General features: G+C 50.5%; 1 protein-coding gene across 12 annotated transcripts in view; it reads left to right on the top strand.

The window, feature by feature from the left end:
- The window catches only part of NAV2 (neuron navigator 2), a 690,492-nt gene extending 669,367 nt beyond the window's left edge, over positions 1–21,125 (top strand). For all 12 annotated transcript variants that reach the window (XM_074372244.1, XM_074372243.1, XM_074372242.1 and 9 more), the window contains 7 exons: positions 2,143–2,378; positions 6,054–6,208; positions 6,359–6,430; positions 8,029–8,225; positions 9,141–9,259; positions 14,723–14,926; positions 17,646–21,125. In XM_074372244.1, coding sequence (XP_074228345.1) covers positions 2,143–2,378; positions 6,054–6,208; positions 6,359–6,430; positions 8,029–8,225; positions 9,141–9,259; positions 14,723–14,926; positions 17,646–17,771 — 1,109 coding nt within the window. In that variant the 3' untranslated portion in view covers positions 17,772–21,125. The remainder of the gene's footprint in view (positions 1–2,142; positions 2,379–6,053; positions 6,209–6,358; positions 6,431–8,028; positions 8,226–9,140; positions 9,260–14,722; positions 14,927–17,645) is intronic.
- The last annotated feature ends 902 nt before the right edge of the window (positions 21,126–22,027 follow it).

Below are 22,027 nucleotides of genomic sequence, written 5' to 3'. Positions count from 1 at the left end.
GCTCAGGTACCTGGAAAATCCCAGAATATACTTCAGGCATAACTGGATCCAGGTGCTCCGGCAGTGCCATCGGTACTAGGCCTCCGTCACTCAGCTTCGCTTATTTTTTGAGCTTTCTTCACATGGCTGATGAGTGGCCCTGATTCATCCTGCTAGCTTAGGAAGCAAAAAGGGAGTGTCTTTCTGGACAAGTGTGAGAGAAAAATTCTTAGAGGTGATTCTTAGGTGAGTCAAATGCCCATCACCAAATCAGTCATTGTGACCAGGGAAAGGTGCTCACAAGCCCACGCCCCTGGTGGATGAAGGTGTGGGGTCAGCCCTGCTGGAACCACCTGAAATGAACTCCGTATCAGAAAGAAGAGTCCCACTGTAAGGGGAAGGAAGGAGGGCTGACGAGCACACCCTGACCACAACTGTCCACTCCAAGAACCCTGTAAGGAAAGCTGGATTCATCATGAGCTTACATTGCATTTTATCCATGCCAATGAGCAGGTGAGCACTGCAAGCCCTAAAGAGTGAAAGGAGTGCCCCACTGCAGAGACCAGACCAGACCTCTGCAGAAACGGCGACAAGACCATCTGCCCCTGTGGAACAGGTCGCCCCACCACAGAGCCGGATCTGGTGCTGGGTCGGCACGTCAGGTTGTTTTAGCATCTGGAGGGATCAGCGCAGGTTTATTTTTAATCAAGACACGACTCTTCTGTCTTCTGGTAGTACTTGACACTTAGACCTTCAAGGCACTAAAAACCACTCAAGGATTTGAGCTTTCGAAAGAGATCCGTGAGCTGCAGAGGACTGACTTCAGTGGAACCAGGAGAGGGGCTGTGGCTTTGTGTGCTCTGAAGTGAGTTGGTCTGCAAAGTAGTCACCCCCGGGGGGCGGATTATGTCAAGAGACCAAAACAGCCACATATATGCTGAGAGAGCGGTTTCAGGGAGTTTTGATTCCCACCTCATGTTTGTTATTAAGTTTCAACAGGACACCCCACCCTCCATACTTGGCATTGAGCTTTGAGCCACTGTAGTCTCTGTTGAGGCCACTTCCAGGAAAGTTTTAGACCTGTACCCAGAAGATGTCATTTGGGATTCTTCATCAGGACAATCCTAGAACAGTTCTTGCATTCAGGAGCTATTCTCAGTTGTGGAGGATTGGAAATAAGCATATGGATGCATTAGGAGGGTCTGTTTGCAGTGAATAATTATGTGGATGGAAGATGCTGTTATAAAACAATAAATGCTTTTCAGTTTACTTTTTACCTACATATACTGGTTTCTTTTTTTAAATTTATTTTTATTTTTATCTTTTTTGTTGAAATTTAGTTGATTACCACATTGTGTTAGTTCCAGGTGTACAGCAAAGTGATTCAATGTTCTCTCTCTATATAGAATATATACATATTCTTTTTCAGATTCTTTTCCATTATAGGTTATTACAAGATACTAAATCATATACTGGTTTTTTGAGGTGCTTATTTAATAGAATTACTTTAGGTTCTGGACAGATATCCTTGGCTGAATCCTCTCTTGGCAGTGATATCAAGAAAGGCAACAGCGCTGAGTAATGAAGTTGTCCTGGGGGGACGGGGAAAGATGTTTCCTCTTAATGTTGCTGAGGCTCAGATGTCTCAGCAGGTAGCATTTCAGCCTAGGTCTTCCAGTATTCACATCCCTGAATCCTTGTGTTTTTCCTCATTTTAACGATAAGAGTGTTGCTACCTTCCTGGTCCATGAGTGTGGGCAGCAGTGCACCTGGCACGCAGGAGAGGACAGGGTGAAGAGGCAGCCCCAGGATCCGGGTGGACATGGGGGATTCACGTTAGTTTTAGCAAACACCATCGGTAATGGTAAATCCAGACAGACAAGCAGGGCTCTCAGTCTTAGGAATTGTGCAGAGAGTGGATGAGGACAGAGGGTCCAGATACTAAAGGTGAATCTGAGTCTGAGGAGGTCAGCCAAGCCAAGGGCCAGAGCACGGAGTGCTGGTGAGCAGGGAGCCTGCGGTGTCCCTGGGTGGGTGGGGGTCTCAGATGAGGGGGCTGCGCGGGAAAGGGCTGGCTTCAGGTTTTGGCAGTCCAGGTAAGCAGGCACAGAGACCCACCCTCTCTGCAGGGCTGCAAACACTTCCTGTCTCTCTCAAATGCAGGACTTGCAGAAAACAGCCTGGACTCTCTGGTGTTTGAGTCCCTGATCCCCAAGCCCATCCTGCAGCGCTATGTCTCCCTGCTGGTGGAACACCGGCGGATCATTCTCTCTGGGCCCAGCGGCACTGGGAAAACCTACCTGGCCAACCGGCTGTCAGAGTACCTGGTACTCCGGGAGGGACGGGAGCTGACAGACGGGGTCATCGCCACCTTCAACGTGGACCACAAGTCCAGCAAGGTGAGGAGGTCATTTGGAGGCTGCTTCCTAGCCACGGGTCACTTTTTGGCCCTTTCAGAACTATTGATGCTGCCGCCACCCTGATGGCAAAGCAGCGTTTCCTACAATGCTCACCTTTGGTGGTTTTAGAAGCCTGGAGAAGGAGGTCAGAATGAAACTAGCAGAAAGGAAGGCTTTGACCCAAAACTTCCCAGTAAGACGCTCCGTCTGTAAGTCGAGGTCATTCGTTTCTTACTTCCTCACTGTGGGTCAGGCATGATGCTTAGTGATGGCAGTACTTTAAGGTCAACCCAGATGCATCCACTTCAGAGCAGCAGGAATTTATCGTGTGCCTAGTAGGTGCTATTGTTTTTCCAAAATGAAACCTCCTTGTGTAAAACAACAGTAACAGTAAGAACAACAGCCCACATTTATAGACTGCCCCAGGACCAGCAAATCAGCCACCCCACAGCAGTACCTTCGAGGGAGTAGTTGTCATGATCCCATTTTATAGAGGAGGAAACTGAGGCCCGAGGCAGATGGCCATGTACCTAAGCCCACTGACATGGTCCTAAGAAGTAGACTGGAGCCCAAGTCGATGTCTTAGACCCCAGAGCCAGCAAATAGGTTCCATCCTGCCTCACAGGGAGTGATAGAAACATTTGGACAGTCTGACCTAGTCCCATCCTAGGGTTGTGAGGTATTTTCTCAAACCTGTTTATTATCCACGCAGTGGGATTTGGGTAATTCCCTCTGCCTGGCCCTCTGCAAAGGGGCTGGAGAGTCAAAGGTGAATTGGCAGTGATTCTTTGACCTGAAAAGTCACCTGGTGTCCTTGAAGATGCAGATTCCTAGACCTCGTTCCTTGATGATCTCTCAGTGGGTTGTGGGGCCGGGGATCCCCGCCGTGCACAACTTCCCCAAGTGACTCAGGTGTAGAGGCAGGACTAGAGGGGAGTGGTCAGAACCCCTGTATCGAGGTCCTCTGTGCATAAGCTCAGGGAAGGCTCGCTCTCAGGACCAGTGAGAGCAGGCTCCCAGGCACATGACTGGGCGTGGAACCAGGCTGGGTTTCAGTCCCCACTCTCCCTCCCCTCAGCTGCGCAGCCTCATACAGAGCACAGCTCCCCAACCGTACCCCACTGCATAAGGGAGGGAGGGCTCCGCGCCTCAGGAGTCCTGTTTCTGTCAGGTGCCTGAGGCCATGAACCCACAGTGGAGAGGAACTAAAAGAAGGAAAAATGACTGGTAACTTTAAAAGTTGGGCTGTTTCTTTTTCTTTTTGTTTTTAATGGAGTATAGTTGATTTACAGTGTTGTGCTAGTTTCTAGTGTACAGCAGAGGGGTTCAATTATACATATATACATATTCTTTTTCATATTCTTCTTCATTATAGGCCATTACAAGATATTGAATATAGTTTCCTCTGCTATATAGCAGAACCTTGTTGTTTATCTGTTTTATATATAGTAGTTTGTATCTGCTAATCCTAAACTCCTACTAATTTATCCCTCCTCTACTCCCCCTTTTCCCCTTTGGTAACCTTAAGTTTTCTATACCTGTGAGTCTGTTTCTGTTTTGTAATAAGGTCATTTGTATCATTTTTTTAGATTCCACATTTAAGTGATATCATATGTTACTTGTCTTTCTCTGCCTAACTTCACTTAGTATGATAATCTCTAGGTCCATCCACGTTGCTGCAAATGGCATTATTTCATCCTTTTTATGGCTAAGTAGTATTCCATTGTGTGTGTGTGTGTGTGTGTTTGTGTGTGTATCACATCTTCTTTAGCCATTTATCTGTTGAGGGACATTTAGGTTGCTTCCATGTCTTGGCTGTTGTAAATAGTGCTGCTGTGAACATTAAGGTGCATGTATCTTTTCAAATTAGTTTTAATTTTTTCTGGATATATTCCCAGGAGTAGGATTGCTGGATCATATGGAAACTGTATTTTTAGTTTTTTGAGGACTCTCCATACTGTTTTCCGTAGTGGCTGCACCAAATGACATTCCTATCAACAGTGTAGAAAGTTTCCTTGTTCTCCACACCCTCTCCAGTATTTATTGTTTGTGGACTTTTTAATGCTGACCATTCTGACCAGTGTGTGGTGATACCTCACTGTAGTTTTGATTTGCATTTCTCTTATACTTAGCAGTGCTACGCATCTTTTCATGTGCCTATCGGCGATCTGTATGTCTTCTTTGGAAAAATGTCTATATGGATCTTCTGCTCATTTTTTGATTGGGTTGTTCGTGGTTTTTGTTACTGAGTGGTATGAGCTGTTTGTATAGTCTGGAAACTAAGCCCTTATCAGTTGCATAGTTTGCAATATTTTCTCCCAGTTCTCCCAGCCCATAGGTTATCTTCTTGTTTTGTTTATTGTTTCCTTTGCTGTGCAAAAGCCTGTAAGTTTGCTGAGATCCTGTTGGTTTATTTTTGCCTAGATTTCTCTTGCCTTGGGAAATGACCTGGGAGAACATTGCTGTGATTCATGTCAGAGAATGTTTTGTCTGTTTTCTCTTCTAAGTGTCTTACTTTTAAGTCTTAAGCCACTTTGAGTTTATTTTTGTGTACGGCTTGAAGAGTTGGGCTTTTTCTATTGCTACAAGCCGCATTTTGACTTGTAAGGGAGGCCTGGGTGTATCTATGTGTTTATATGAAGCAGAGGAGATGGGACATTCCAAGCAACCAGGCCAGCATGCAGGACAGTCTGCCATGGGGAAGTGCATACCCTGAGGCAGATGCCAAGTCCAGATCCAGCCCTGCTGCCGACCTTCTGTGCTATCTCAGGCTGGTCACCTGACTTGGATGTGCCTCAGCTTCCCCATCTGTAAAATGGAATCATAGTGCCCACCCCAGAGGTTTATCGGGGGCCACAGAAGTTCCTATGTGTGAGGCCCCTAGAGCAGTACTTGGCACAAGGTCACGCTCATCATCATTGTCATGATAATACCATCAGGCAGTTGTTCTGGCTTCACCGCTGGTCCTTAGCTCACTGTTTTGGCCTTTCCCCATTGCACATTCTTTTTTCCCTTCCTTTTCTGACACACCCCTCACCCCAGCTGTGCTGGGCTGCGTTCTAGTTCCAGGTCCAGACAACGCACCACCCATTCTTCACAGTTAAGGCCAGAGCTTACCCTTTGGACTTCCCAAGGCCCCCTGTGCGAGGAGACCACGCCCCCTGCACCACTCACTGTCCGTCTGCCCCAGCGCTCATCAGCAGGATGCGTGTGCATCGGGGGGCAGGGGAGGAGGTCTTCGCTGTATTGATTCATCAGTGTAAATGGCTCATAGTGCTGTGGATGCACAGAGATGTACGAGGCACCTGCCCTCAGGAGCTTCCTGGGAGGTTGGCATAAATCAAGAAAAGTGACAGCACTTCTAGAGAGTGGTAGAGTGGTAGAGCAGGTGCGCAGCCATGTCTGGGCACCCCTGCGGTGCCATGCTCTTGCCCGGGGCTGAAGGTTTGCTGTTACCTTGCAAATTCCAGAAGGCAGGACCCAGGCCTTCCTTTCCCCTGCCCGCCCGAGTCTCCTGAGCCCAAGCTGAAGCAGGCAGGCCCTCAGCATGTGTTTCCCGCGCGGCCTGGGGAAGGGCCTCTGCCGGTTTTGGCCGGGCAGAGGGAAGACCCCGAGCATACGCAGCTTCATCTTCGTGGGGGTGTTCACTCACTTGCTCCTGCCCGACCGCCACAGGAGCTGCGCCAGTACCTGTCCAACCTCGCGGACCAGTGCGCCAGTGAGAACAACGCTGTGGACATGCCTCTGGTCATCATCCTGGACAACCTGCATCACGTCAGCTCCCTGGGCGAGATCTTCAATGGGCTACTCAACTGCAAGGACCACAGATGGTACAGGCTGCTCTGGACCTCCTGGCCCCGGGGGAGACGTGTACTACAGGGGGCGCAGGGGTGGCAGCCAGCAGCCATTCAGCTGACACTTAGGTGCCCTGGGGCGCTGAGAGACCTCCCACAGCTACTTGTCCTTCATCTCTCCCACAGCCCTTACATAATTGGCACAATGAACCAGGCTACCTCTTCCACTCCCAACCTGCAGCTACATCACAACTTCAGGTAAGCTGTCGCTTTTTGAGTCCCTGTTACATGCCGGGAACTATGGGCATTTTTCCCAGCTTAGCTCACTTGATTCTCACAACAGCCTCAAGTCCTTACATTTATCCTTCTCAGTTTACAAACAAGGAAAATTAAGTGACTCATGAGTGTGAGGTCACGCAGCCAGTCATTGGCAGAGCTGACTTGAACCCAGGTCCCTGACTCTAAGCTCTGGGTTAGTGGTGCCAGGGCAGCGGCTCTGGGCAGGGGCTGGAGGCACGCGATGCTGCCCATCACCAGTGGTGCATCTCTTGATCCCAAGTGCACATGAGCAGTGAAAGCCCTTGCTTAGGACGGTCCCCATGGAGCGAGGTCTGTGTCTGTGGCCTTCGAGCTCCAGCCGCTGTGAACCCTTTGCCCCAACCCCGAACTGGGCTCTCCCGCGGCGGGGTGTCATGTGAGGTCATGTGGCCGCTCGCCTTGCCGTTGCTAAATGCCTCTTGCCCTGTCCTGACACCCAGCTGACTCCAGATACTCCTCTCCTGCCTGGGCCCTTAGATGAGGGTGAACAGCCGTCTCCTGGGTGAGACCCCCTGGCCCATTTTCAATGGCTACTCTGCGGGCATCTCTGCTGAAGGTCGACCTGAATTGTAGTTATCAGAGAAGTACCGTCTCCTCCAGGCCACCAAGACCACCAAGACCACGGCTCACATCTGCATCCAGACTGTCCCCGTCTTGTCCATGCTTCCTCCTGAATGTCCCTCTGGTCCTTTCTCCTCCTCCTTCCCCCGTCACTGCTCATCCTCTCCCAGCGCACTGTTGCAGTCATTTTCTAACCAGGATGTCTGCCTGCACCTCAGCCCCCTGCAGGCCACCCTCTGTGGCAATGCCCACTGGAATGAACATTCTAGAATTCAAATCTGACCGTAAACCTTCATGTGTGAAGTCCTTCAGTGGCCCCATCGCCCCCAGGATGAAATCCAGGCCCCTTGGATTAGCAGGTCAAATCTAAACTCTGGGTACACGGAACCTCTGGCTATTTCTCATGCCTCTGCAAATCTGCAGCCTGCTCTCTGCCCACCTCACCCCACCTCACATGGCTGCTCCATTCATCCCCTCTGGTCTCAGCTCAGGCATCCCCTCCCCCGAGGAGCCTTCCCTGATTGCCCAGGTTTCGTCATGTCTCATTCCACTTATCTGCCTCCTCCACTAGACTGAGCTCCTGGGGAATAGGAACCGTGTCTCAGTCATTGTTACAGCTCCCCAGCCCAGCACAGGACTTGCCACAAGCACAGGGGGCAGCTGAGTCAGTGGTTAGAGCTCAGGCCCTGGAGTTGGATGGTCTTGGTTCTCATCTTAGCTCTGCTGTTGACTGGCAGTTTGATCTTGGACAAGTTATGTAACCTGTCTGTGTCTCAGAATTTCTATCTGTAAAATGGAGGTTGTGGCCTTATCTGTGTTGCAGGGCTGCTCTGAGGAACAGTGAGTCAGTATAATGTGCAGTGTTCGGAAGAGTCCAGTTTTAGCATTAATATGTGCCCCTTCCAGCTCTGATGAGCTTGGGTGCATGAGGTGAGCCATTGTCACTGTCACTGAAAAGCGTTCCTGACTCCCCCCAGGTGGGTGCTTTGTGCCAACCACACGGAGCCCGTGAAGGGTTTCCTGGGCCGGTTCCTGAGGCGGAAGCTCATGGAGACGGAGATCAGTGGGCGGGTGCGGAATGTGGAGCTGGTGAAAATCATCGACTGGATTCCCAAGGTCTGGCATCACCTCAACCGCTTCCTGGAGGCTCACAGCTCCTCGGACGTCACCATAGGTAGGGGGCGCCAGGCGGGCATCGGCAGGTGGGCTGGCTGGGAGTGGGGAGGTCTGGCCTCCTCAGATGGCTGTCCTGGGCCCTGGCCAGGTCGGCACTGAGCAGCCGCAGGTCAGCCAGTCGCTGCACTGGCCACAGGGATGGAGAAGGGTTAGAGGGACAGTCCCAGCCCCACACAGACCCCAGGCCACCAGTCACCCACATTCCCGGGCTGTGTCTCCGCCCCTCCTTCCCTGCCCAGCACACCGGGGCTGATGAGCAGCATAGAGAGGTGCCCGGTCTGGGCTGCTGCCGGCTCAGGGAGGGGCCCCCACCCTGGGGCTCCCCCAGGTGGGAGCCACCCTGTGGGGTTGGCTTTGCTTTAAAAATAAAATGATGTTGTCAACATTCCTGAAGCTTAGGCTTCAGAGAAAAAAAGATCACCGATCATCCCACCATCCTGATGTAATCATGTAATTCGCGTTTATCTTCCCCGTCCTTGTCCGTACATGTTTTATGTAGTTGCACTCAGAGTGTACACACAGTATGTTCTTTTTACTTTTTCACTTTGCCTTGTCTCATGAGCATTCTGTGTTGCTCTGCAAAGTAATCGAATGTGGAGGTACCATCACTTCCTTAACCGTTTCTGTTCCCTTGGACATTTTGTGTGCTTCCATTTTCAAAGGTCAGGATTAATATACTGCAATGGACACCTTTCTCCATAAAGCCTCCTCTCTCTTTGGGATGATTTCCGAGAGGAGCGAGGTCCCAGGTGGGGTTAGGGAGTCCAAGCGGTCTGCTCTGTGCCCAGCACCTGGCAGCTGGTATTTCTGCTGTCACTCCTAAAATTCAGGGTCCTTCCTGTGAGGGACGCTGGGACCGGCTTTTCTTGGCCACCCCCATTTCGGTCTGACTGATGTTCCCTGTGGTCCCCAGGGCCCCGGCTCTTCCTGTCCTGCCCCATCGACGTGGATGGTTCCAGGGTGTGGTTCACGGACCTGTGGAACTACTCCATCATCCCCTATCTCCTGGAAGCTGTCAGAGAAGGACTCCAGGTGAGAAGCTCACTGCCCGCTGGCCTCTAAGCTCGAGGGACTGTTCTAGTGACCACAAGAGTTGTCTTTCTCTCCCCCTTCAGAAATCTGACTGACGTGTCGTGACAGCCCCTCATCTGTGAAGCCATCCGTTCAGCAAAGTGTAGAACACACTGGGCTGCAAATCCTGGCTGTGCCCCTGTTAGCTGTGTGACCCTAAGCCAGTCATTCAGCCTCTCTGTGCCCTAGTATCCTCATCGGGAGAAGAGAGAATCACAGTACCCTACCACAGACAGTTGTTGCCAGGGCTCAGTGAAGTCATGGCCGCAAAGAGCTCAGTGTAGCGAGAGCACAAGGAATGGAACAGGTAGCGCTTCACACTCCGCAGAGTCTTCTCGTGGCTGCTCTTTGGTTCAAGCTCTGCATTAGTCCTCGGACTTGGACAGAGATTTTTTTCTTTTTGGTCTCCATTTTTTTAAGAGAAAATTGTGGCTCAGAGAGAGTAAGTGACTTGCCCAAGGTCACGAAGTGAAACTTGAAGAATCTGGGATTTGCAGCCAGGCCGCAGGTTCTCAGCCCTGGGCCCCATGGTGCTCACTGCCTGACATCGGGACCCCGACAGGTGACCCTGGGCCCCACACGGCTGCCCGTCCCTCCTGCCCTGCCGCAGCTGGAAAGCCCGAATCCTTTACTTCTCACTCAGCCCCGGGCTTAATATTAGGAGCTTAGCAGTAAACTGGAGTTTATAACAGTTTTATTGTTGAGCCTGGAGGCAGCCTGAGAAGTCTGTCAGTTTTCAGCACCGCTCTGAGTAATTAGCAGGCATCACGCAGGACTGACTCATCCAGGACCCAGCTTAGCAGCCGGGTTTCTGAGGGCTGTTTCCTTGGTACCGGGCAGTGGGAGACACAAGATGCTGTCGGAGGACCGGGGCGTGGTACACGCATGCCCGCACACACGTGTGTGACGGTACACGTTAATGGCTTCAGTCCGGGCTGGTCGTTCGTGCTCGTTTAGCTGAGCCGGGCGCATGTTCGACGGCTTTGTCTCTGCAAGTGTAGCAGCACTGACGGCCTTCAGAGACATTCAGGACAAGCAGAGCTAGAAAGGAAGAGTGCGCCTCTGGTCACTGGTAGTTCATTGAACTGGAGCATGTAGGCTGCAAATTCGAGCTGCCGTGTTCAAATATAAGCGGTTATGAAGGCAGAGAGTAGCAAGAAATTAGGTAAGTCTATTGACTGACCCCAAATCCTTAATTAGCAGTGTCTGAAGATTGTTAATAGGCATTTTTTTCTTTTTTTAAAAATTATAATTGACATACAATATTATATTAGTTTCAGGTATACAACAGTGATTTGATATTCTTATACATTATGAAACCATGGTAAGTCTAGTTACCATCTGTCCCCGTACGGTTATTACAGTGTTACTGACTGTATTCCTCGTGCTGTGCGTTACATCCCTGTGACTTACTTACTTCACAGCTAGAAGTCTGTACTTCTTAATCCCCTTCACCTTTTTCCCCCATTGATAACAGCATTTCTGTTTTATCGAATGTGGCCTTTATTTTTTTAAAAATGATATGAAAGATTTCACATCTTTGCGGCAGAATCTCTCTAGGTAGATAAATTCACTGGCCTGGGTAAATTCACCATAATTTATTTAGTCTTTCATCAAATGGATCTGTTACTACCACAAGCCCAAACAGCCACCCAGTCACCCCTATTTTCTTGGGCCAATAGAAGTATCTCCCGCCTGCTGGCTTCTTGGGCTCTGTTTCTTTTCAGAAGCCCTTCTCTCTTGTCATCAGTGGCTTCTAGGACTGCAGAAGGCAGGCGCCCCTGGGAAACCCAGGCGTCTCAAAAGAAGCAGAAGGAATTGCAGGTGGGGGAGCGGCACCATTCCCACCCCCTCATTTCTGCTTCCTCTCAGTTCGTCCACATGCTCCTTTGCCCGGATGTATCTTCTGGGTGGGACGGGGAGTGACCAAGAACATGCTTGGAAGACGTCGTGGGCGCTGTTGAATAAAGGCCTCCTGCCCAAGGAGGCACTCACCCGGAGGGGGTTCTGTCTATGCTCCAGCCTCAAGCTACACATCAGAGGCCCCCCTTTGGTTCTCACCAAGGATAGACAGAGCTAAGGCCAGCCCAGCTCCTTGGACCTCAACTTAAAAGAAGGCCTTGTGGGCACGGCTGTGAAAGTGGGGTCTGAACGTCCTTGCCCGTGCTGGAGAGGCAGCCTTTCCAGAGCCTTATCTGGGGACTCCACTTCTTACCTTATGACCTTGGCAAGGGCTTAGCTGCTTTGAGTTCTGGAAAGGCTGTCCAGGGGGAGGTAGGCAGTACCAAGACCCTGCTGCCATCAGGTCTCACCATAGCTTCCAGTCAGCCCCTCCAACAGGCCCAGCCTTGCCAGGAGGAGATGCGGCATTGCCCCCTAGTGGATACCAGATACCTGCAAGTTCTGACTCCTGAGTCTGTATGTGTAACTGCTTGGAGGTTCTTCCTGAATGTGTACCTTGATGCCTCCATGTGTGATGTGCACGGGCAGAGTCAGGAGGCGCCCAGGAGCCGAGGTTTCAGTTTCTGATGTCTAGGCTCCCTGTTGCTGACCCAGTGAGCTTGCCAGGCTCCTCCGTGCCTTGGGGAAATTGAATGTCCCGTCTCTCTATACAGCTGTCTCTGCTCCTTCCCAGAGCTGCCTCGGGGCTCTGCCGTGCATAAGAAGCTTTATGATACATCCTTTGCTTGCCAGGGTACTTACCCAGCCATTCATCACCTGGACTTGGACATGTCCAGCGGCAAGTGGGGAGGCTTGTAAAAATATTAATACCCCGTTGTTGCAGATGATAGGTGCGCCCGGCTGTCTTTGTCTTATGACTCAGTCTTGTTCCCCTTTGGAGTTGTCATTGTAAACACTTGCCAAAGTGTCTCAAGTCGACAGTAACTCAGAAGACACCTCCATCCCCCTGGTGAAGAGGGGAGAGCAGAGGGGCAGGGGGTACATTTATCAGATGACCCGACCTGCTCTGAGACCCTGGGCAGGCCTCCCATCTCTAGGCCTCGGTTCCACATCTGTAGTCCAGAAAGTGTGGACTAGAAGAGTTTTTTCAGGCTGGCTCTGTGAAGCCCCAAAGTTCCCCGAGCTACTCAGAGCACAAACATAAAAACCACTGGGCCAGACTCTCTCTCAGAACTTGATGAGCTCAGAATTCCGGCCTCTGTGGTCCTGCAGCACTGAGCGTCTCCTCTTCCGGCTGCAGACTGGAGACAGATGTGTAGCTGTCAGAACCTCATGTTTGGTTCAGCTCCACACACGTGAAGTCCAGCTTGGTAAAGTCTATTGAGTTCTATAGGGAAACCCTTGGAGGGAGAAGCTTCTGAAAACTTCAGGAACTTGGAATGGACTTTCTCAGTTCTAAACATCTCCAAATGTTTGCGTTCCCTCCCTCCCTGACCCGCACGCCCGTGCCCGTGCACCTTCGTGTGACCCCTTCCTGCTGGGACTGTGCATTCCCTTTAGACGGCCAGACTGGATTCTCAGGCCTGAGTCACCACTGCCCCAGGTTAAGGAAGATTTAGCAACAGGCAGGACTGGAGCGCTAGAAGGGAGGGGTGCTGGTGTCTGGAAGCGATGAGGTCATAGGAGGCTGTGTGTGTCTTAGTGGAGGAGGAGGTGGCCACCGATGAAGAGGGGGGCGGGCCCGTCTGCAAGGCAGGAAGGGCAGGTGCTTCCCAGACAGAAATGGTACGAGAAGGTCAGAGGTGGCTGAGCAGTCTTGAGACAGCCGGAAGGGCAGCAAGCCCAGCCCGGGTGACGTGTCCTCCCCAGGAGGGCAGCCTGGCCAGCATCTCCCTGTTCCGGCTTTGGCTGAGTCATGTGGCTCTTGCTGATACCAAGTGGTTCAGAGTAGAGTCAGTCAGGAGACGTAGAGAAACAAAAGACCAGACAAGGAAGCTGGGATCCTGGGTTCGAAGCCACCTCTGCTCCAGATTCTCTCATCTGGCTCTTTAGGCGCCAGCTTCTCCATCTGGTACATGAGGGCGCTGGGCTAGGTGACCCCAGTTCCCTGCAGCTGAGACAGTCTCTGACCTGAGAAAGAAATGGTTTTGTCAGTCAGAGCTCAGCTCTCCTCTCCTGTCATCCCCTTGCCCTTTCTCTCGTCTCAACTGTCAGAGTCCTGGGAGGACAGAGGGAGCAGACAGATGGACAGACAGGCTGTAGTCTAGATGTAATTCCAGTCTAGAGGTCCCCTGCTGTCTTGTGGTTCAGGGGTCTTTGGTCTTTGTACGCCGTGGTCCCCTACAGAAAGGATGCCCTCCCAGAGCCACTGGCAGCACTGTCTAGGGTGGGCTCATCTTGTCCTGGCTGTGAGCACATCCTTCCTCCTCTTCTCGGACTCCAGTGGTCCACGGACAGACTTGGATTCCAGTTCTGCCTCCTCTCCTCCCTGGGTTTATCTCTGTCTGAGCAGCGTGGGTAGTGATGCTTCCTCGTGATGTCACATGCTAGTTAAACCAGAGATTTGTCAAGTGCTTCTCGCCATCCCTGGCAGACAGTGAGCTGTGAGGCACGGCGGCAGTGGTGGTGTCAACGAGGAAGGATCCAGCGACGGCAGCAGCTACGTGATGCACAGAGCCTCTCCCTGGGAAACGGTGCAGCCTAGGGTTTTGTTCTTTAACGAGTGGATATATTTCTGGAAATTGCCAGGAAAAGTCACTAAAATAATTTTCTTGTTAGGTGTTTCCGGCTTAAAAAAAGGAGTTTGGAGGCATGGTAACCTGTCTTCCAGAATTATGTGATAAATCTGTTTTAAAAGCAAATTCATTGTCATGGACAATTTTGAGAAATACATGGGGGAGGAGAAGCACTAAGAATTCCAATACCCACATGTAACCCTGGTTAACAATTCGCTGTTTTGAAAGTGACCAGCACCTCTAAAGAGGGGCTCTGAGAGTCAGACTCACTTCAAGAAATGCAGTTTTATCAAACCAGGGCCAATGGTGACCTCTGCTTGTGGTTCTGATGCCCAGCACCCCATCTGTGTGCTGGGGGGGGCACCCAGTGTGATGAAAGTCAGCACCTCTTTCCAGTGCCACATTCAGTAACTGATTGGCCACGGTTGGGAGTATTTATATGACAGAAACTGGCAAATGCTTCAAATCAGATGGTGGTTTTCCAAGTTGGATCAGCAAGGCTTAGAGTTTAAGGTGACACCGTCAGTCAGTGGCAGAGCTGAGATGTGAACCCAGGCCAGTCTGACTCCAAAGCTAGTGCTCTTAATCCCTGGGTCACTCTGCCTTTGATGTTAGCACATCACGCTGTCTGTGCCTTGGATGATTTCCTTAGGAGAGAATTCTGGAGGTGGAATTACTCCATCCAAGGAAGCCTGATGCTGGGTTTGGAGTGTTTTTCAAAAAGCTGCAAAACCAGGGCTGCAGCAGAGATCTCGGCCCCTTCCTCACTGTTCTTCTTCATTTCCAGCTCTATGGAAGGCGGGCCCCCTGGGAGGATCCCGCCAAGTGGGTGATGGACACCTATCCTTGGGCAGCCAGCCCACAGCAGCACGAGTGGCCTCCCCTCCTGCAGCTCCGGCCTGAGGATGTCGGCTTCGACGGCTACTCCATGCCACGGGAGGGGTCGACCAGCAAGCAGATGCCCCCCAGCGATGCTGAAGGAGACCCGCTGGTGAGTTCTTGGCTTCCAGAGCAGCTCAGCGTTCACTGAGTGCTTCCTGTGTGCTGGGTGTGATGCAAGGCATGCTGGAAAATCGGAGGCAACTGAGTCCTGGTCTTACTTTGGAAGGTTGGACCCATCCCAAGATTTAAGGACGGTTAGCCAATATTTTCTTCCTTGGTTTTAATTTGTCACTAACATCTTTAACCCCTCTGAAATTTTTTCAGGTAAGAGGTTAAGAATTTGATTTTTCCCCCTAAATGTCCCTACACCACTCCCTGCCCTCTGGTTTGAGTGCCACCTTCATCGTGCCCTGTCCTGTCCCTTTCATCTCTCCCACTAGTAACTGAGCAGAGGCACAGCTTGCGAAGGAGCAGAAGCCCAGGCCAAGTGGTCAGGATCTCGGGTGGGAGGGCTTTGCCGGCAGGAGGGACACAGAGGGGAGGGCGGGGACCTGAATGCGGGTCCCCGGGCCAGTGAGAGGAGCTAAGCCTCTAATGCTGCCTGAGCTTCTCTACTCCACCAACAAACCAATTAAAGCCCTTTAAGGGGAACCTGGGCCAGGGGCCATGACACTGCAATTCTGGTACTGTCTGCCCGCGTGAGACCCGTATATAGGCCTCCTGGGAAATCAGACCTAATAAATCAAAAGCCCTATAAAAGAAGGTGGAATCACATATACCAGAACCTCCCGGGGTTGAATGACCATTATCATGCTTTAAATTTTGCCCTGAGCTCCCCTGGCGGCTAAGACAAAAGGGAAAACACTGCAGAGGCTATCACTTGCTTTACCTAGTAGAGGAACGTATCATAGGAGATCCAGCAGGAGTGAAAGACAATTGACTTGCTGTTCTTTCCCTGGTGACTGACTGATTTGCTAGGTAAGAAAAAATAACCATAATAGGTGCTCTGGGGTTGTCTGCACCCCTGATTGGGGGCATGCAGCCCCAGTCCCAGTGAGACTTTTCTACAGGAACTTTATTTTAAATGGATTTATGGTCTGCGTTACTGTGCACAACCTAATTTGCAGTGTTTACAACAATGGCTTTACAGAGGGAAGGATCAGACTGTAAAAAGCCACTTCTAACGTTACCCGTTGCTAAAAGCCAAAGGCATGGAGATATTTTTGTGGGTTCAAGTTCATGAGGTCTTACCTTACATAAAAACAGAATTGAGGATATCTAGAGGAAAGAATGGCCAGCTTGTCCCCAGACATTCTTTTCTTAACCAGGAATATTTGTGGCACCGACTGAACATAGGCATTTAGGTAGAACTCGGGGTTCCCTGAATAGTTACATAGAATTCTCTTTCCAGCCTCAGGCCCCAGACATCAGCCATGCCAGCCCTGCCACCCCTACTTACCAAGTTAAGTGCTTGGTGTTTCCCCCAAGTCCTGTTCTCTCTGCCCAGGACCACCGGCCTCTGCTGTCATAGCCCTTTTGTCCGTGGATCTCTCTGCCTTACGAGACTGGGGCCTCCAGGAGGGCTGGACTGTCTTGTTTCTATTCCAGACCACATACTGTGGGCACACGGGGAATGTTGGACGAGTGAACAAATGATCCTGACTGTGGAGGATTTTCCTTTGTACTTGCCCTCCACCCCTTCCCAGTTCCCGCCATGCAGATGGACCCCAGCTTGTGGTGCTTGTGTGCTGGGCTCACCCAGATACACCCTAGGGGGGGCTCGCCCAGGGGAGGCTGGCCAGGGGGCAGCTGGACTTCATGACCAGCTGCACCAAGTCTGAAGATAGCTCAGAGAGACCCTATCTTCCTAATGTCCCTAGAAAAAATATAAAACACGCACACAATTTATAGTTGTAAATAAAATAAACGTAGTTCTTAATGCCCCGTCTCCACTCCCACACGTATGACCAATAGACTGTAGACTAGGAGAGATTCAAGGACGTTATCTTTAAACTCTGAAGACAGCTGATGATGACAGCAGACTTATGTTTGTTGAGCAGTTACTATATGCCAGGCCCTGTTCTAAGGGTCATTTCATTCCCTGCTTGAATCCTGGGGGCGGTGGGTGCTCCCCTTCTCTCCAGTCTGTAGGTGAGGAACTGGTGACTTAGATATGGTAGGTAATCGCCCAAAGAGTCCTGAACCGGACCCCAGGCCTCCCTGCGCCCTGAGGCTCTGCGTGTGACCCATGCTGCCCTCCGCTCCCCGTGAGCGCCTTGCCCGGAGCTGGGGCCCAGGGGCCTCCGGGCTGCCCTCTGGCCAGAGCTGGGAGTACAGGTGATCTTGATGCTCATCGAAGGGGCAGCCCCGTGTTCTGAGGTCAGTGGTGCTGATGCAGCTGCTCCAGAAGCTGGGGCGCCTGACTGGCCTCTCACCCAGGCTGAGGGCCGTGCTGGGGTCAGGAGCTCCTCCCAAGTAAAAAAGAAACAACATTCATAGAGGACTTTCTATTCTGTTTTCAGTGCTCTCCATAGATTCACTTAACCCACACCATAACGGGATAGGGCAGGTACAGGTATTCACGTGTGCCCAGGGAAGAAACTGAGGCGCAGGCTTAAGTAACTGGCTCAAGGTCACGCAGCTAGTCAGTGGTGGAGCCGAGACTCGAACCCTGGAAGCCTGGCCCAGACGGCCTGCTCTTGTCCCCGGCCTCCCCGGTGGGCCACGGTCCCAAGGTGAGTCGGAAGACGTGGCATGAGCATCAGAGAAGCCAGCGCTGGGGAGGCTGACTGGCCCCAAGCTGCTCACGCTCCCTGCTCTCTCCCCAGATGAACATGCTCATGAGGCTGCAGGAGGCGGCCAACTACTCCAGCCCGCAGAGCTACGACAGCGACTCCAACAGCAACAGCCATCACGACGACATCCTGGACTCGTCCCTGGAGTCTACTCTGTGACAGGGGCCGGGCCACGGAGCCTGCCCCCTCGCCCTCCTCCTCCTCCTCGCCCTCTCCACCTGCATCCTCTGCACCATCCCGGAGATGCCCTCCTGAGCCAGCCCCCGGCCGCAGCCAGAGCGCCACAGGAAGACCCAGCCCCTCGCCCTCCAGCCTTGACCTGGGTGCAGGCATCCCAGGCCAGCCGCCTTGGGACCGCGTCCTTCCACTGCACTATCTTCTGTTTGAATTATTGTTTTGCCTCGTTGCTGTGACCTCCCTAAGACACTGAAAGGTACTTCTCGGGAAAGGAGCATCACCGTTGAAACAAAAATGGCAAACAAACAAACCAACCAAGCTCTGAAACCAAACAGCATCCTGCCCTGAGCTGCCCAGAGACAGAAGAGACTAGAGCAAAGTCGGAAACGGACACGGCATGGCTTCCCCCTGAGCACAGACCCTGCAGACCAGGTCTTGCCGCCAGCACCCCCACACCCCGCCGATGCCCTTCCACACCGCCGGCCACAGAGAGATCGGGGGCAAGCTGGGGCCCTTGCTTTGGTCACACTCAACAAACTGCAGAGCTGCAACACAGGGAACCTTAGGCAAAACAAATCGTGCTTTCTCTCTTTTGTTTTTTAAATGGTGCTCTCCTTACCCGAGAGGTATTTTGCCTGTTCCAGTTCAACCCCACCTTTCAGATCCGTCAGCCTCCAGTTCATCCATGAGCGAGAGTGAAGGTGTGAAAATGTGGCCGAGCGGATGTGGCTGTAAACCCAGAACAGCATGTGTCTGTTTCCTCCTTGTTTATAAACGAATCAGGTTTTTTTCCTGCTAACACTGTGTACAGTGAGAATTGGTCTACTTTGGAGAACTGATCACCCCTTTGAAAATGAGGTTGAGTTTCTCCCTTTCTGACTCTTGGTTTTGAAGATTTTTGTTTTTTTCCCTCCTTCCCCTCGTGGTCAGAATCCATCCTTTGGTGAACGTGAGAACCGCAGGAGTTGGGTTTTGGTTTGGTCCTGCTGAGTTTTGGTTTTCAGTTGTCCACCCTCTCAGTTCTGTACACTCGCTGCCTCCTGCTGGGGCTGGGGTCGCTGTGTCCCTTACGGTGGACCAGGACCCCGTCCTCAGCGCGTGGGTGAGCGGGACCTTGCCTTTCCTCCTCGTCCTCGAGGCTGTAGGACGCCCATCGACGCCTCTAGTGTGCCAGCCCCAACCTCGGATGGGGTGTGAGGTCACCTCGTCAAACACTTGCACTTTCCTCGGAACCAACGTGACGTCATACAATTCGACAGGTGGGGGGGCGGCCGCTCCCTTCCAGAAGCCCCAGCCTCTGTCGGACGAGTCTTGCCTGACCTCTTCGGTGCTGACCTTCCCAAAGCGATGCCTTACTGGTTTTGTACTAACCGCATTCATTGATGAGTGTCGTGCCTGCCTGGGGTCCGTTTTTTTTGTTTGTTTGTTTTCCCCATGAGAGCAAACAGGGCTAAAAAGTCATCTGCTCATTAGGAGAACGCAAGTTAATGTGACTTTTCTCATCCAAAAGAATCATTTGTGTGGGTGCGTGACCGTGGGAAAAAGAAAAAGAGAAAAAAAGGAAAGATCTTTTTTTTTTTTTTTTAGATTCTTAGTTTCCTGCTAACACCCTGCTGCCTGGACGATGAATCTGTCTTGTACATGAAAAGGCAAAAGTTCTGACAACATTACATGACATCACTGACCCACACTCTGCTAGTGTGTGTCTTCCACATGCTGGAATTTTCTCTACAGAGCTTGGTAAATCTTTGAGTCATTTGTTTCTGTTTGATAAAGAAAATCTTTATTGGACCCCCTTGGTGGGGGTGTCTCTTAATGATCAGGGTTTTTCCATTTTTTTTTTAACATTTCTTTTTCCAACGGTCCCTCTCTCTACACTTTTTCTTATTTTCTTCCCACAAGAGCTTGACCTGAAACTGCTCACATTACATTGGTCCTCATCATTTCCTTCCTCCTTGAAAGGAAGAGGGGGATGTGTCCCGCCAACAGGTCAATGGAAAACCTCTCCGTGTGCTCTTTTCTTGAATCTTAGTAAACTCCGACTCTATTCTCTCAAGCCTTCCTTAGTCATCCGGGTGTGTGAGTGTGTCTTGTTCTGTTTCGTTTTTCATAAAATGTTTGAAGCATGTATCTAGCCTGTGACCGCGGGCCACACCCTGAGCCTTCTGGTAAACCCGAACAGTGATCCTTCCCAGTTTATCTCGCAGCGATGACCTTACACGCTCATACTGTGAATTCAGGAGGAGGTAAAATTGACTTCTCCTCATGGGCAGTTTTCCCAGTCACCTTGTGAGTCGACACCTGCCAATATCCTTTGGAACTTTTTTTTTTTTAATTATTTAATGACACCCTCCATTCTCTTCCTCGTCTCCCCAGTCCTACAGACTTCCCTTCCACTGGGTCCAGGCTCAGCACCGAGACCTCTGTCCCTGGTGCTGCCTGACTAGGGAACGGTGGTTTCCAGGAGTGTAGCCCTTGTATGATTCGCAACTCGGTGTCCTTCCTCAAGTTTCGGGAAGCAGGGTTGTCTGATATGCACATTTCTTACTTTGGTCCTGTTTTACTTTTGTGTGGCTCACCTTTGACAAAGTGACTTTGTGCTCATTTAGGGCTCTGTCCAAAATGCTTCCATTTGCCTTTTTCTACAGTTAGGCTCATTTTGAAATGTATGAAATTCTATGCAACATTTGTGTTGAGTTACCAGTGGAAGCCAAAAGTTTTCTTCCCAAACTGCCAAGAATTATACAGGCCATAAATGAGATGGGAATACCTTTTAATTTAAGGTGGTGGGTGGGATAGGGGTGGGACAAGGAACAAGACTTGCCTAGACCTTTGTTGTATCTTGGGGACATTTTTAAATTGTTGATGCTTAAACTTCAAAATTCTGTGTGTTCAAATTTGATTGTGGTGAATCTACTTCAAAAGGAAAAAAAAAAAACCATCCAACTTTGTGGATATTCAATGGAAGGTTTGCTGTTTTGATCTAGTTGTTTCCAGTGGAGCAGTTTATGAAATATGTTCTATAAGATGTACATTTTTTCATTGTAACATAGAAATTGTAAATAATTGATTAAAGTGCTGCATTTTGATGAATTTTTTCTAGCCATTTTTAAAGAGAAAACTAGGAATTGAGTATTTTGTGTACGGTATGTTTCCATCCTCCGTCCCCTTTCTCCTTCTCTCCCTCCTTCCCTATTTAATTTTCATTTGTCATGAGGTTTTTGGATTTGCCAATGATCTGCCGGAGATCATGCCCCACGTCATAGAGAATAAAGCTGATGATTGTACCAGTCTTAAATTATTCATGATTCAATAAAATTGATGCTTATTTATTCAGATTAGTGGTTTGGCTTTTCTGTGCCAGAGAAAGCCCTCATCGGAGTTCAATTTCCTGCCAAGAGGAAGTCATTCTTATTTGGATGCAACAAACACGGAGAGAGTCCTCCAAAATCTGCAAACCCATCTTTGCCACTCTGTCGTCAGCATCCTACCTCTTCTCAGTTCCTCGCTTGCATGGAGCTTATTAGCAATGCAGGACTTCAGGCTACCCTCGAACTTTGAATCCCTGAGGATCTTGTGGAAATGAAGATTCTGATTTAGTAGATCCAGGCTGGGGCCCACGATTCTCATTCTTAATTTCTACCAAGCTCCTGGGTGATGCCAACACTCTGGGCCTGGGACCACACTTTGAGGCAAGCACTATCAGTATCCAGCCACCCCCCCAGGAAACCCCTAGGCACAGGAAAGCTTTTTCTTTTTTTAATGTAGTGAGTACCGACTAATTGCCAAATGCTCTCCCAAATGTTCCAATATAATCTGTGAAATGACCCAGAAGAAATAAATTTCTTACTCCCATTTTACAAGTGAAAAAAGAATAAAAAAAAAAAGTTCAGAGAAAACACCTGTCAAGACTCCGAGGGTAAGTTAAGAGGTGAGAGAGTTGGAGTTTCAGCTCCACATTCCAACCCCGAATCCTGCCCCACTGGACTGCCTCTCATCTTGGGGCCCCGCCCCACATTGCTCCTGACACCCAGGCAGTGGGAGATAACATCCCATCTCAGCCTTTTCCCAGCAACAACAAAAATTCTAAGGGCTTGGTTGGTTTGACGTGCAACCCAAGGGGTCCCTGTGAAATTGATCCTACCCAGCTGGTTCAGCTGCTAGTGATGTGAAATGTCCAAGTCATTATAATGCACGACAGTGGCCCAACCGGGGGAAGATAAAGAACCCAGACATTT

Source organism: Camelus bactrianus, chromosome 10, assembly GCF_048773025.1.
Source record: "Camelus bactrianus isolate YW-2024 breed Bactrian camel chromosome 10, ASM4877302v1, whole genome shotgun sequence".
Taxonomy (NCBI): domain Eukaryota; kingdom Metazoa; phylum Chordata; class Mammalia; order Artiodactyla; family Camelidae; genus Camelus; species Camelus bactrianus.
This window is presented reverse-complemented; position numbering and strand designations above follow the sequence as displayed.